The sequence below is a fragment of the Salvelinus fontinalis genome, unplaced genomic scaffold, assembly GCF_029448725.1.
Source record: "Salvelinus fontinalis isolate EN_2023a unplaced genomic scaffold, ASM2944872v1 scaffold_1011, whole genome shotgun sequence".
Taxonomy (NCBI): Eukaryota; Metazoa; Chordata; class Actinopteri; order Salmoniformes; family Salmonidae; genus Salvelinus; species Salvelinus fontinalis.
The window spans coordinates 399-15,000 of NW_026601220.1; the positions used below are offsets into that span (position 1 = coordinate 399).

A 14,602-nucleotide genomic window follows, 5' to 3' on the forward strand; every position below is an offset into this window, starting at 1 on the left:
AGTTCAATGTTCCCTACCTATATAGTAGTATCAGTAGTATAGTGTTGTTAAGTTCAATGTTCCCTACCTATATAGTAGTATCAGTAGTATAGTGTTGTTAAGTTCAATGTTCCCTACCTATATAGTAGTATCAGTAGTATAGTGTTGTTAAGTTCAATGTTCCCTACCTATATAGTAGTATCAGTAGTATAGTGTTGTTAAGTTCAATGTTCCCTACCTATATAGTAGTATCAGTAGTATAGTGTTGTTCTGTTCAATGTTCCCTACCTATATAGTAGTATCAGTAGTATAGTGTTGTTAAGTTCAATGTTCCCTACCTATATAGTAGTATCAGTAGTATAGTGTTGTTAAGTTCAATGTTCCCTACCTATATAGTAGTATCAGTAGTATAGTGTTGTTCTGTTCAATGTTCCCTACCTATATAGTAGTATCAGTAGTATAGTGTTGTTAAGTTCAATGTTCCCTACCTATATAGTAGTATCAGTAGTATAGTGTTGTTAAGTTCAATGTTCCCTACCTATATAGTAGTATCAGTAGTATAGTGTTGTTAAGTTCAATGTTCCCTACCTATATAGTAGTATCAGTAGTATAGTGTTGTTCTGTTCAATGTTCCCTACCTATATAGTAGTATCAGTAGTATAGTGTTGTTCTGTTCAATGTTCCCTACCTATATAGTAGTATCAGTAGTATAGTGTTGTTCTGTTCAATGTTCCCTACCTATATAGTAGTATCAGTAGTATAGTGTTGTTCTGTTCAATGTCCCCTACCTATATAGTAGTATCAGTAGTATAGTGTTGTTAAGTTCAATGTTCCCTACCTATATAGTAGTATCAGTAGTATAGTGTTGTTCTGTTCAAAATAAAACAATATAGACATTCTCTGGACTACACAGAAGAATAGCCCATGGTGGGTGTTCTCTATTGGTTAGCTTCTCAAATGGCACCATATTTACAATATAGTGCACTACATTTGACCAGGGCCCATAGGCCACGGACACGCACCTTGATCCGCTGGGTAGAACCAATTAAATGACTTCATTTTTTTGACACAACTAGTCTGAACAGGACTTGTGAGTAATTTCAATCTGACTCTGAGCTTCAAAAGGGGCATTGAAAATGTTCTCTACTGATTAGTGATAAAGTATTCTCAGCCTTGGGATGTCAGGGCTAGCGCGAAAATGAACACTCTCTGGTGATCCCCCAGGAGAGGGTTAGGAAAGGTTAGGGTTGATTACTTGGTGGGTTTCATTTGAGCCCAGGGCCACAGGGGACAATAAAGTTACAGATTGCATCTTTATGTGGGAAGGTTCATACAATAGAATGACATAGAACTCTAGTGATTTATAGGATCTCTGTGGGCCATACAGTACATTACTCTATCATTCAATTTGAGACGTGAAATTTCTTCTGGCAATAGATACTGTATATAGAGGCTACAGCATATAGGATTATATCACTGAATGAATGTATCAGATTATTAAACAACAAAAAAACACTTTGAACAATGTGTTGGAAATAAAGGAGACGGTTGTTTTGTACAATTTCTCACTAAATATATTTACATGACATACAATTCGCCATCAGTGCAATACATAGGAATGTTGCATATTTACCCAATGTTAGACTCTTTCCTTAATGATATAAAATAAACCAAATGGCAGAAGCTGAATTCAACTCATGTGTAAAGTAACATTTTGCGACTCTCAAATCTTGTAAATAGCTTCACACAAACTCCAAAAAATAGTTCTAGAACCGCCCCATCAACAATCAGATATTTAGCATTGTAAAAGTAAATAGTTCACATGTACATATATATTTTTCATACATGTAATGGATTGCTTTTGTACAAACATTTTGATATAACTTTGGCAGTTTCTCAGGAACAAAGTTATCTTAATAAATATGAAAACAATATCAAACCGTCAGCAGGCTTGCCTTCCAGAGCTCGTGTTCACAGTGGTCGTAAAGAAAGGCTGGAAGCCGATGGCCGAACGGAAAGATTACAGGCAAAAAGAAAAAGAGAAAATAGGATCCACCCTTTCTGTGTAGACTGACAGCACTGGAGGCTTTTCGTTGTTGTCATGGTTATAAAATTACAAACACCTATGAAGGTTTACATAGCAGTCATCGCCGTTAAAAAATGGTCTCTTTTCAGGTTTCGGCTTAAATACAAAGAGTTTTAGGGCCAGGGTACATGGACCCCGACCCTGTGGTCACTGTGAGATGATGGAAGAGACATGGTTGTAAACGGGACATGCACAACAAGTGCTGTGTGAGGGGACGAGTAACAAAACGAGGGTGCAAATGAATGATTTCTAACGATTAAAACGCCACCGTTTTTTTGAGAGAATGATTTTACACTGAACCAAATAATCAAGCAAATTTTTCATCAAACATATTAAGTATCACCATAATTCATCACTATTATCTTTTGTTGTTTGTTTTGTTGTACTTTTTTCCTCTGGTTTGGCACTTTATCAGAACAAATCTAAATGTTGTACAAAAAGGTATTTCATGTCTCGTTAACATAACTCGTAGAATATTGTACTTAATATTGAGCATACGGTAAGTAAACACTGGTACATACTGTAGTTTAAAATGAACATTCCAACAGATGTTTTACGCACATGCACAAAAACAGACAACACAACTCCTCAACTGCCTTCCTTCCTTCCTTCCTTCCTTCCTTCCTTCCTTCCTTCCTTCCTTCCTTCCCCTTGCCTCCCTCCCTCTCGCCTCCCTCCCTCTCTTCCCCTCCTCTCTTCCCTTCTATGCAAGCATCCATTCATTCCATACATTCCTCCATCACATCTCCATACTAGGAGGCCACCTCCTCTGAAGAGCGTACGTCGGTCTTGAGACGACAAAACTCTTTGGCCACTTCGTCGTTGGTCCTTTGAGAGAGTATCCTCATGATGGTGAGTCCGGTGTCGTCCATGGAGATGCTCTTCACCAGGGGGTAGCAGGCACAGCAGCTCCCCTGGTCGGCCAGGTCTCTGAGCTGGAGGACCGCCATGCCGATGATCCGGTCCTCTCTGGCGAAGCAGTAGTCCTTCACTGAGACGTGGAGCTCGTAGCACTCTGGACCGTACTCGTTGCTCAGAACACTGGGGAGGAAGATAGACAACAACATGATCAACATCAGTCCCATTCCTCTCATATTTGTAGTTTATTGAACAGGATAGATAGAACATCTTCATTAACAACAACAACACGCAGTCAGAGAAGTGAGGACATGTCATGTTGTATGACTGATTGATTCATTGATTGATTGATTAGACAATGGAACTCAATCAGTCAGAGACCAGACACCAGACACCAGAGAGCTAAAAGTTAGTTGGATAAAACGAACACAAGCACAGAAACAACACACAAACACACACACACACAGAAACCACACCCAAACACACACAGAAACCACACACAAACACACACACGCACAGAAACCACACACACACACACGACCACAGCCACACACCGCACAGACCACACACACACACCACGAACAGAAACCACACACAAACACACAGAAAACACACAAACACAGACGCACAGAAACCACACACAAATGCATAGAAACCACACAAATACACACACGCACAGAAACCACACACAAACACACACATGCACACAGAAACTACACACAACACATAGAAACCACACAAACACAGATGCACAGAAACCACACACAAACGCACAGAAACCACACACAAACACACACATGCACAGAAACCACACACAAACACACACACACACACACGCACAGAAACCACACACAAACACACAGAAAACACACAAACACAGACGCACAGAAACCACACACAAACACACACACAGACGCACAGAAACCACACACAAACACACACACGCACACAGAAGCCACACACAACACACAGAAACCACACAAACACAGATGCACAGAAACCACACAGAAACCACACACAAACACACACACACAGAAACCACACACAAACATACACAAACACACAGAAACCACACACAAACCACACACAAACACACACGCACAGAACCACCACACACAAACACAAACACAGACGCACAGAAACCACACACAAACACACACACCACTCTCCCTATGTACAAAGGCTAATATCAAAGAGGACATAGCATTTTACAAGAGGTCAGTTGGCTTTGTCCCGTAACAGGGTGTATAATAATGTGTACAATAATATGTAGAATTTGTCAGTGAGAGAGGCTGGCTCGGTGACATCTCTGACAGGAGAGGTTTCATTGTTGTGACTTACTGAAATGAGGGACATTTCAATCACGTTTTGCAACAGAGTTAAATGTCTGTGTTCAGAGCGACCATTATTTCCAAGCCAACCTTTTCTTTAGCAACCTACCTAATTATCCACAGGCTACTAATGGCTTCGGAAGTTTCAAACAAAAGCACACAAAAGCACGCTCGTGAAACGTACGCACGCACGCAAACACACACGCACAGAGAGTGCATCAAGAAGGAAGTCATTTTCCTAAGAAATTCCAAGAATTCTGAAATAATAAGTGAACTTGGAAATTCACCAACCAACTGATGAATAAGAAAGAAGCATCTACAATGATCTCATCTCAATGTATTATTGGAAATAAGACCTATAGTGATCATGATGTTATTTCATGTGAATTTAATTACTTTTTTTGAATGTGGGTTCCTCTCTGTTAAAAACAATAAATAAAGCTGGATTACAATTTTCGTACTTATGTATTGTATATATTATTTTGGTGGTGTGGTTTTCATATCAGCCCTTGGGCTTCCGATTACACCTGCACACATTTATTTTATATGTGTTTTTATCTGTATTGTTGTCTATCAGTTGTTTTAAATGTGTTTTTATCTGTATTGTTGTCTATCAGTTGTTTTAAATGTGTTTGTATCTGTGTTGTTGTTTATCGGTTGTTTTAAATGTGTTTTTATATGTATTGTAGTATATCAGTTGTTTTAAATGTGATTTTATCTGTATTGTTGTCTATCAGTTGTTTTAAATGTGTTTTTATCTGTATTGTTGTCTATCAGTTGTTTTAAATGTGTTTTTATATGTATTGTTGTTTATCAGTTGTTTTAAATGTGTTTTTATATGTATTGTAGTATATCAGTTGTTTTAAATGTGTTTTTATCTGTATTGTTGTATATCAGTTGTTTTAAATGTGTTTTTATCTGTATTGTTGTCTATCAGTTGTTTTAAATGTGTTTTATCTGTATTGTTGTTTATCAGTTGTTTTAAATGTGTGTTTATATGTATTGTTGTATATCAGTTGTTTTAAATGTGTTTTTATCTGTGTTGTTGTTTATCATTTGTTTTAAATGTGTTTTTATCTGTATTGTTGTATATCAGTTGTTTTAAATGTGTTTTTATCTGTATTGTTGTCTATCAGTTGTTTTAAATGTGTTTTTATCTGTATTGTTGTATATCAGTTGTTTTAAATGTGTTTTTATCTGTATTGTTGTTTATCAGTTGTTTTAAATGTGTTTTTATCTGTATTGTTGTATATCAGTTGTTTTAAATGTTTTTATCTGTGTTGTTGTTTATCAGTTGTTTTAAATGTGTGTTTATATGTATTGTAGTATATCAGTTGTTTTAAATGTGTTTTTATCTGTATTGTTGTTTATCAGTTGTTTTAAATGTGTTTTTATCTGTATTGTTGTATATCAGTTGTTTTAAATGTGTTTTTATCTGTATTGTTGTCTATCAGTTGTTTTAAATGTGTTTTTATCTGTATTGTTGTATATCAGTTGTTTTAAATGTGTTTTTATCTGTATTGTTGTATATCAGTTGTTTTAAATGTGTTTTTATCTGTATTGTTGTCTATCAGTTGTTTTAAATGTGTTTTTATCTGTATTGTTGTTTATCAGTTGTTTTAAATGTGTTTTTATCTGTATTGTTGTCTATCAGTTGTTTTAAATGTGTTTTTATCTGTGTTGTTGTTTATCATTTGTTTTAAATGTGTTTTTATCTGTATTGTTGTATATCAGTTGTTTTAAATGTGTTTTTATCTGTATTGTTGTCTATCAGTTGTTTTAAATGTGTTTTTATCTGTATTGTAGTATATCAGTTGTTTTAAATGTGTTTTTATCTGTATTGTTGTTTATCAGTTGTTTTCTTTGGTGCAATGAAAAATATGTTGGTGTTCGTGTTGACATTGATCTCGGTCAGTGGACGCTGGCATTGAAAGAGTACCAGAGACCAAGTAGGCACTATAGATGATCACTCTCTCTCTGACTGCACTTCACAGACATCTGGCTCACTATCATAAACACAGTGAGAGGATTGGATTCAGCTGATAGTCAAACACTGTCGGCATCCCAAATAGCAAATTCCCTATGTAGTGCACTACTTTTGACCAGGGCACTATACCCTGAGTGTACAAAACAGAAAACACCTGCTCTTTCCATGACATAGACTGACCAGGTGAAAGCTATGATCCCTTATTGATGTCACCTGTTAAATCCACTTTGATCAGTGAAGATGAAGGGGAGGAGACAGGTTAAATAAGGATTTTTAAGCCTTGAGACAATTGAGACATGGCTTGTGTCTGTGCCAATGGGCAAGACAACATAATTATGTGCCTTTGAATTGGGTATGATAATAGGTTGCACTGGTTTGAGTGTGTCAAGAACTGCAACGCCGCTGGGTTTTTCAACAGTTTCCGGTGTGTATCAAGAATGGTCCATCACCCATAGGACATCAAGCCAACTTGACACAACTGTGGGAAGCATTGGAGTCAAGATGGGCCAGCATCCCTGTGGAACGCTTTCGACACCTTGCAGAGACCATGCCCCAACAAATTGTGTTCTGAGGGCAAAAGGGATGCAACTCAATATTAGGAAGGTGTTCCTAATGTTTAGTACACTCAGTGTAAAGGAAATAGGATGCTTTTGGGACACAGGCTCTACATTGTGCTTTAAATGCAGCTGGCTCAGTATCAGACAGACAGAGGTACAGCTGCATAGATAGATCACCCTATCTCACCCCTCCCTCTATTCTCACTATTCAAATAACTGAAATGTCTCTTTTCTTCATGTTTAAAAGCACTTCATCTCATTACTTTCTGCTATCATGCTGCGATAAAAGCGTTTCTAGTTTCATTTGTAACCTTTTCCAAACGTTTTGACAGTGAGCACTGCAGGTGTCTACATTCCCACTATGCAGCATATACTATACTACTGGAGGAGCAACACTCCTGGCACAACCAAGACATTACTGAAGCCAAAACACAGGATTAGGTTGTTTGCTTAGACAATAAACCAGACTTACTATCAGAATGCTTAATTGTACGTCAAACAACTAACCAGACTTACTTTAGACAATAAAGCAGACTTACTCATAGCCTGGTTCCTCTCTAGGTTTCTTCCTAGGTTTTGGCCTTTCTAGGGAGTTTTTCCTAGCCACCGTGCTTCTACACCTGCATTGCTTGCTGTTTGGGGTTTTAGGCTGGGTTTCTGTACAGCACTTTGAGATATCAGCTGATGTAAGAAGGGCTATATAAATACATTTGATTTGATTTGACTTACTCTACACAATAAACCAGTCCTTTAGACAATAAACCAGACCTACTACCAGAATGTTTATTGTACGTCAGACAATAAACCAGTCTTACTTTAGACAATAAAGCAGACTTACTTTAGACAATAAACCAGACCTTTAGAAAATAAACCAGACTTACTTTAGACAATTAACCAGGCTTACTTTGGACAATTAACCAGACTTACTTTGGACAATTAACCAGACTTACTTTAGACAATAAAGTAGACTTACTTTAGACAATAAACCAGACTTACTTTAGACAATAAACCAGACTTACTTTAGACAATAAACCAGACTTACTTTAGACAATTAACCAGACTTACTTCGGACAATAAACCAGACTTACTTTGGCTATAAACCAGACTTACTTTGGACAATAAACCAGACTTACTTTAGACAATAAAGCAGACTTACTATTGGAATGTTTCGTTGTACTTTGGTGACCAATTGTTGTTCTTGGTCTTGGTGGTGAACTTGCGTTTCTTGTCGGCGAGGTGCGGCCCGACCGCATTCACCTCCACGAACGGTCGGAACATGGCATTGGTCTGCCAGCTTAGGTTGTTGACCCCCACCACTGGAAAGAAATGACAGAGACACATCAATCAATCAGTCAATAAAAAAATCTGTCAATCAATCAGTCGATCAGTCAATCAAATCATTCATCCATGAACACATCGATCCACCCAATCACCCACCCATATCCATCCATCCACTATGCAAACTGAAATAGGATACTTGTTCTAAAATCACTGGTCCATGTACTTTTAATTAAAACACTTGTTCTTAAACTACTGGTCATTGAGTGTGAGTCACTCAGGCTGCATTTACACAGGCAGCCCAATTTTGAAATAGTTTTCAATCATTTATCTTTTGGCCAATTATATCAGCTCTGAAAAAGATCTGATGTGAAATAATCTGAGGTGATTGGTCAAAAGACCAATTAGTGGAAAAACAAAGCCTCTGTCTCTGTCAGTCTCTGATTGACTAGTGTTCTGTAAAATAAGGTTTTAACCGCTGGTCTCTGTCTGACTAGTGTTCTGTAAAATAAGGTTTTAACCGCTGGTCTCTGTCTGACTAGTGTTCTGTAAAATAAGGTTTTAACTGCTGGTCTCTGACTGACTAGTGTTCTGTAAAATAAGGTTTTAACCGCTGGTCTCTGACTGACTAGTGTTCTGTAGTATAGGGTTTTAACCGCTGGTCTCTGTCTCTGACTAGTGTTCTGTAGTATAGGGTTTTAACCGCTGGTCTCTGTCTGACTAGTGTTCTGTAGTATAGGGTTTTAACCGCTGGTCTCTGTCTGACTAGTGTTCTGTAGTATAGGGTTTTAACCGCTGGTCTCTGTCTGACTAGTGTTCTGTAGTATAGGGTTTTAACTGCTGGTCTCTGTCTGACTAGTGTTCTGTAGTATAGGGTTTTAACCGCTGGTCTCTGTCTGACTAGTGTTCTGTAGTATAGGGTTTTAACCGCTGGTCTCTGACTGACTAGTGTTCTGTAGTATAGGGTTTTAACCGCTGGTCTCTGTCTGACTAGTGTTCTGTAGTATAGGGTTTTAACCGCTGGTCTCTGACTGACTAGTGTTCTGTAGTATAGGGTTTTAACCGCTGGTCTCTGTCTGACTAGTGTTCTGTAGTATAGGGTTTTAACCGCTGGTCACTGACTGACTAGTGTTCTGTAGTATAGGGTTTTAACCGCTGGTCTCTGTCTCTGACTGACTAGTGTTCTGTAGTATAGGGTTTTAACCGCTGGTCTCTGACTGACTAGTGTTCTGTAGTATAGGGTTTTAACCGCTGGTCTCTGTCTGACTAGTGTTCTGTAGTATAGGGTTTTAACCGCTGGTCTCTGTCTGACTAGTGTTCTGTAGTATAGGGTTTTAACCGCTGGTCTCTGTCTGACTAGTGTTCTGTAGTATAGGGTTTTAACCGCTGGTCTCTGTCTGACTAGTGTTCTGTAAAATAAGGTTTTAACCGCTGGTCTCTGTCTGACTAGTGTTCTGTAGTATAGGGTTTTAACCGCTGGTCTCTGTCTGACTAGTGTTCTGTAGTATAGGGTTTTAACCGCTGGTCTCTGTCTGACTAGTGTTCTGTAGTATAGGGTTTTAACCGCTGGTCTCTGTCTCTGACTAGTGTTCTGTAGTATAGGGTTTTAACCGCTGGTCTCTGTCTGACTAGTGTTCTGTAGTATAGGGTTTTAACCGCTGGTCTCTGACTGACTAGTGTTCTGTAGTATAGGGTTTTAACCGCTGGTCTCTGTCTGACTAGTGTTCTGTAGTATAGGGTTTTAACCGCTGGTCTCTGTCTGACTAGTGTTCTGTAGTATAGGGTTTTAACCGCTGGTCTCTGTCTGACTAGTGTTCTGTAGTATAGGGTTTTAACCGCTGGTCTCTGTCTGACTAGTGTTCTGTAGTATAGGGTTTTAACCGCTGGTCTCTGTCTGACTAGTGTTCTGTAGTATAGGGTTTTAACCGCTGGTCTCTGTCTGACTAGTGTTCTGTAGTATAGGGTTTTAACCGCTGGTCTCTGTCTGACTAGTGTTCTGTAGTATAGGGTTTTAACCGCTGGTCTCTGTCTGACTAGTGTTCTGTAGTATAGGGTTTTAACCGCTGGTCTCTGTCTGACTAGTGTTCTGTAGTATAGGGTTTTAACCGCTGGTCTCTGTCTGACTAGTGTTCTGTAGTATAGGGTTTTAACCGCTGGTCTCTGTCTGACTAGTGTTCTGTAGTATAGGGTTTTAACCGCTGGTCTCTGTCTGACTAGTGTTCTGTAGTATAGGGTTTTAACCGCTGGTCTCTGTCTGACTAGTGTTCTGTAGTATAGGGTTTTAACCGCTGGTCTCTGTCTGACTAGTGTTCTGTAGTATAGGGTTTTAACCGCTGGTCTCTGTCTGACTAGTGTTCTGTAGTATAAGGTTTTAACCGCTGGTCTCTGACTGACTAGTGTTCTGTAGTACAGGGTTTTAACCTCTGTCTCTGTCTGACTAGTGTTCTGTAGTATAGGGTTTTAACCTCTGGTCTCTGTCTCTGACTGACTAGTGTTCTGTAGTATAGGGTTTTAACCTCTGTCTCTGTCTGACTAGTGTTCTGTAGTATAGGGTTTTAACCGCTGGTCTCTGTCTGACTAGTGTTCTGTAGTATAGGGTTTTAACCGCTGGTCTCTGTCTGACTAGTGTTCTGTAGTATAGGGTTTTAACCGCTGGTCTCTGTCTGACTAGTGTTCTGTAGTATAGGGTTTTAACCGCTGGTCTCTGTCTGACTAGTGTTCTGTAGTATAGGGTTTTAACCGCTGGTCTCTGTCTGACTAGTGTTCTGTAGTATAGGGTTTTAACCGCTGGTCTCTGTCTGACTAGTGTTCTGTAGTATAGGGTTTTAACCGCTGGTCTCTGTCTGACTAGTGTTCTGTAGTATAGGGTTTTAACCGCTGGTCTCTGTCTGACTAGTGTTCTGTAGTATAGGGTTTTAACCGCTGGTCTCTGTCTGACTAGTGTTCTGTAGTATAGGGTTTTAACCGCTGGTCTCTGTCTGACTAGTGTTCTGTAGTATAGGGTTTTAACCGCTGGTCTCTGTCTGACTAGTGTTCTGTAAAATAAGGTTTTAACTGCTGGCCTCTGACTGACTAGTGTTCTGTAAAATAAGGTTTTAACCGCTGGTCTCTGACTGACTAGTGTTCTGTAGTATAGGGTTTTAACCGCTGGTCTCTGTCTCTGACTAGTGTTCTGTAGTATAGGGTTTTAACCGCTGGTCTCTGTCTCTGACTAGTGTTCTGTAGTATAGGGTTTTAACCGCTGGTCTCTGTCTGACTAGTGTTCTGTAGTATAGGGTTTTAACCGCTGGTCTCTGACTGACTAGTGTTCTGTAGTATAGGGTTTTAACCGCTGGTCTCTGTCTGACTAGTGTTCTGTAGTATAGGGTTTTAACCGCTGGTCTCTGACTGACTAGTGTTCTGTAGTATAGGGTTTTAACCGCTGGTCTCTGTCTGACTAGTGTTCTGTAAAATAAGGTTTTAACTGCTGGTCTCTGACTGACTAGTGTTCTGTAAAATAAGGTTTTAACTGCTGGTCTCTGACTGACTAGTGTTCTGTAAAATAAGGTTTTAACTGCTGGTCTCTGTCTGACTAGTGTTCTGTAGTATAGGGTTTTAACCGCTGGTCTCTGTCTGACTAGTGTTCTGTAGTATAGGGTTTTAACTGCTGGTCTCTGTCTGACTAGTGTTCTGTAGTATAGGGTTTTAACTGCTGGTCTCTGACTGACTAGTGTTCTGTAGTATAGGGTTTTAACTGCTGGTCTCTGACTGACTAGTGTTCTGTAGTATAGGGTTTTAACTGCTGGTCTCTGACTGACTAGTGTTCTGTAGTATAGGGTTTTAACCGCTGGTCTCTGACTGACTAGTGTTCTGTAGTACAGGGTTTTAACCTCTGTCTCTGTCTGACTAGTGTTCTGTAGTATAGGGTTTTAACCGCTGGTCTCTGTCTGACTAGTGTTCTGTAGTATAGGGTTTTAACCGCTGGTCTCTGTCTCTGTCTGACTAGTGTTCTGTAGTATAGGGTTTTAACCGCTGGTCTCTGTCTGACTAGTGTTCTGTAGTATAGGGTTTTAACCGCTGGTCTCTGTCTGACTAGTGTTCTGTAGTATAGGGTTTTAACTGCTGGTCTCTGACTGACTAGTGTTCTGTAGTATAGGGTTTTAACCGCTGGTCTCTGTCTGACTAGTGTTCTGTAAAATAAGGTTTTAACCGCTGGTCTGACTGACTAGTGTTCTGTTGTATAGGGTTTTAACCGCTGGTCTCTGACTGACTAGTGTTCTGTAGTATAAGGTTTTAACTGCTGGTCTCTGTCTGACTAGTGTTCTGTAGTATAGGGTTTTAACCGCTGGTCTCTGTCTGACTAGTGTTCTGTAGTATAGGGTTTTAACCGCTGGTCTCTGTCTGACTAGTGTTCTGTAGTATAGGGTTTTAACCGCTGGTCTCTGTCTGACTAGTGTTCTGTAGTATAGGGTTTTAACCGCTGGTCTCTGTCTGACTAGTGTTCTGTAGTATAGGGTTTTAACCGCTGGTCTCTGTCTGACTAGTGTTCTGTAGTATAGGGTTTTAACCGCTGGTCTCTGACTGACTAGTGTTCTGTTGTATAGGGTTTTAACCGCTGGTCTCTGTCTGACTAGTGTTCTGTAGTATAGGGTTTTAACCGCTGGTCTCTGACTGACTAGTGTTCTGTAGTATAGGGTTTTAACCGCTGGTCTCTGTCTGACTAGTGTTCTGTAGTATAGGGTTTCAAGTAGACGTATTGTAGCAGCAGTCTTTCTGATAATGACCACAGCTTAACATTAGCCTACAACTACAATCCAACTATGCATGTTCCTCCCAGTGGTTCCTCTTTGAACATTACAGGTATGAATAGATTTGATCAAGAATGATAAATCGTTGTTGTAATGTTCTTATCTAAGGGGTAAAGTGAGGTTTAATTGTTTCACAGTTTCAGCTTTCCTCTTCTGTGTTTTTGTGTACAGGAATGGCATGTGCGAGTGCTTGTGTTTGTGTGTCTCACCCTTCACGTTGACTTTGTGCTCTCCAGTGCCAGGGTGAGAGATGAGATCCACCTGCATGGACACCTCCCCCACGGAGCTGTCAGTAGACTGACCTGCGGACCAACAACACAGCACTACCGTCAGAGAGAGAGATGAGGAAGAGGAGAGAGAGAGAGAGGAGGAGGAGAGAGAGAGAGGAGGAGGAGGAGAGAGAGGAGGAGGAGGAGAGAGAGAGAGAGAGAGAGGAGGAGGAGGAGGAGGAGGAGGAGATAGAGAGAGAGAGAGGAGGAGGAGGAGAGAGAGAGGAGGAGGAGATAGAGAGAGAGAGAGGAGGAGGAGGAGGAGGAGGAGAGAGAGAGGAGGAGGAGATAGAGAGAGAGAGAGGAGGAGGAGGAGGAGGAGGAGAGGAAGAGAGGAGGAGGAGAGAGAGAGGAAGAGGGAGGAGGAGAGAGAGAGAGGAGGAGGAGGAGAGAGAGAGAGGAGGAGGAGGAGGAAGAGAGCGAGAGAGGAGGAGGAGAGAGAGGAGGAGGAGAGAGAGAGAGGAGGAGGAGATAGAGAGGAGGAGGAGGAGGAGAGAGAGATAGGAGGAGGAGGAGAGAGAGCACATTGAGTCTTCACCTGGAGATCACCATACAAGACTACTGTCAGAGAGAGAGAGAGAGGAGAGAGGAGGAGGAGGAGGAGACGAGAGAGGAGGAATAGGAGAGAGAGAGGGAGAGAAAGAGGAGAAGAGATGAGGAGAGTGAGAGAGAGAGGAGAAGAGAATGGGAGAGAAAAAGAGAGAGAGAGAGTGAGAGAGAGAATCATCACCTGCAATGACCTGCTAGTCATCACAACCACATGTTGTAAGAGAGTCAGAGGGGAGAGACAGAGAGAGTGAAAAGGAGAGACAGAGAGAGAGAAACGGAGAGAGAGAGAAAAGGAGAGATAGATAGAGAAAAGAGAGAGAGAGAGACAGAGAGATAGAAACAGAGACAGAAAGAAAAGGAGAGACAGAGAGAGAGAAAAGGAGAGAGAGAGAGAGAAAAGGAGAGACAGGGAGCGAGAAAAGGTGAGACAGAGAGTCAAAAAGAGAAACACTGCATCTCAAATAAGGTTACACACACACTGATCCAGAAAGGTAGAGGAGAAAAACCCTGTGCATAGTGACTGAAACATAAACTGCAACATGAAGTGAATGACTCACTCCACTTCCTCCTGTGTCACTCTGAGAAGTAGGGTTCTCTGGAAACCAATGACAAAAGAAAAACAAGCTACAGAGAAAACAAAACAACACATGGAGCTGTAGATAAATGCATTAAGCTCTGAGTAAAAGAACAGAACAGAATGGAACAGAATCACACACACACACACACACACACACACACACACACACACACACACACACACACACACACACACACACACACACACACACACACACACAGAGAGAATGGTAACGCAAAGTGCTGCCCTACACAGAGACTCCAACCATTTAGGACCACTACCCTCTCTGGAGCAGAGAACAAACACACATTAAATATGGAGGTGCACTCAATGACAAACCCAGG

General features: G+C 40.5%; 1 protein-coding gene across 1 annotated transcript in view; it reads right to left on the bottom strand.

Moving 5' to 3' along the window:
• Nucleotides 1-1,527: 1,527 nt before the first annotated feature.
• The window catches only part of LOC129848144 (protein unc-13 homolog B-like), a 56,948-nt gene continuing 43,873 nt past the window's right edge, over nucleotides 1,528-14,602 (bottom strand). The window contains exons 7-9 of the mRNA XM_055915617.1: nucleotides 13,073-13,165; nucleotides 7,955-8,114; nucleotides 1,528-3,106 (exon numbers count right to left, since the gene is read on the bottom strand). Coding sequence (XP_055771592.1) covers nucleotides 2,818-3,106; nucleotides 7,955-8,114; nucleotides 13,073-13,165 — 542 coding nt within the window. The 3' untranslated portion in view covers nucleotides 1,528-2,817. The remainder of the gene's footprint in view (nucleotides 3,107-7,954; nucleotides 8,115-13,072; nucleotides 13,166-14,602) is intronic.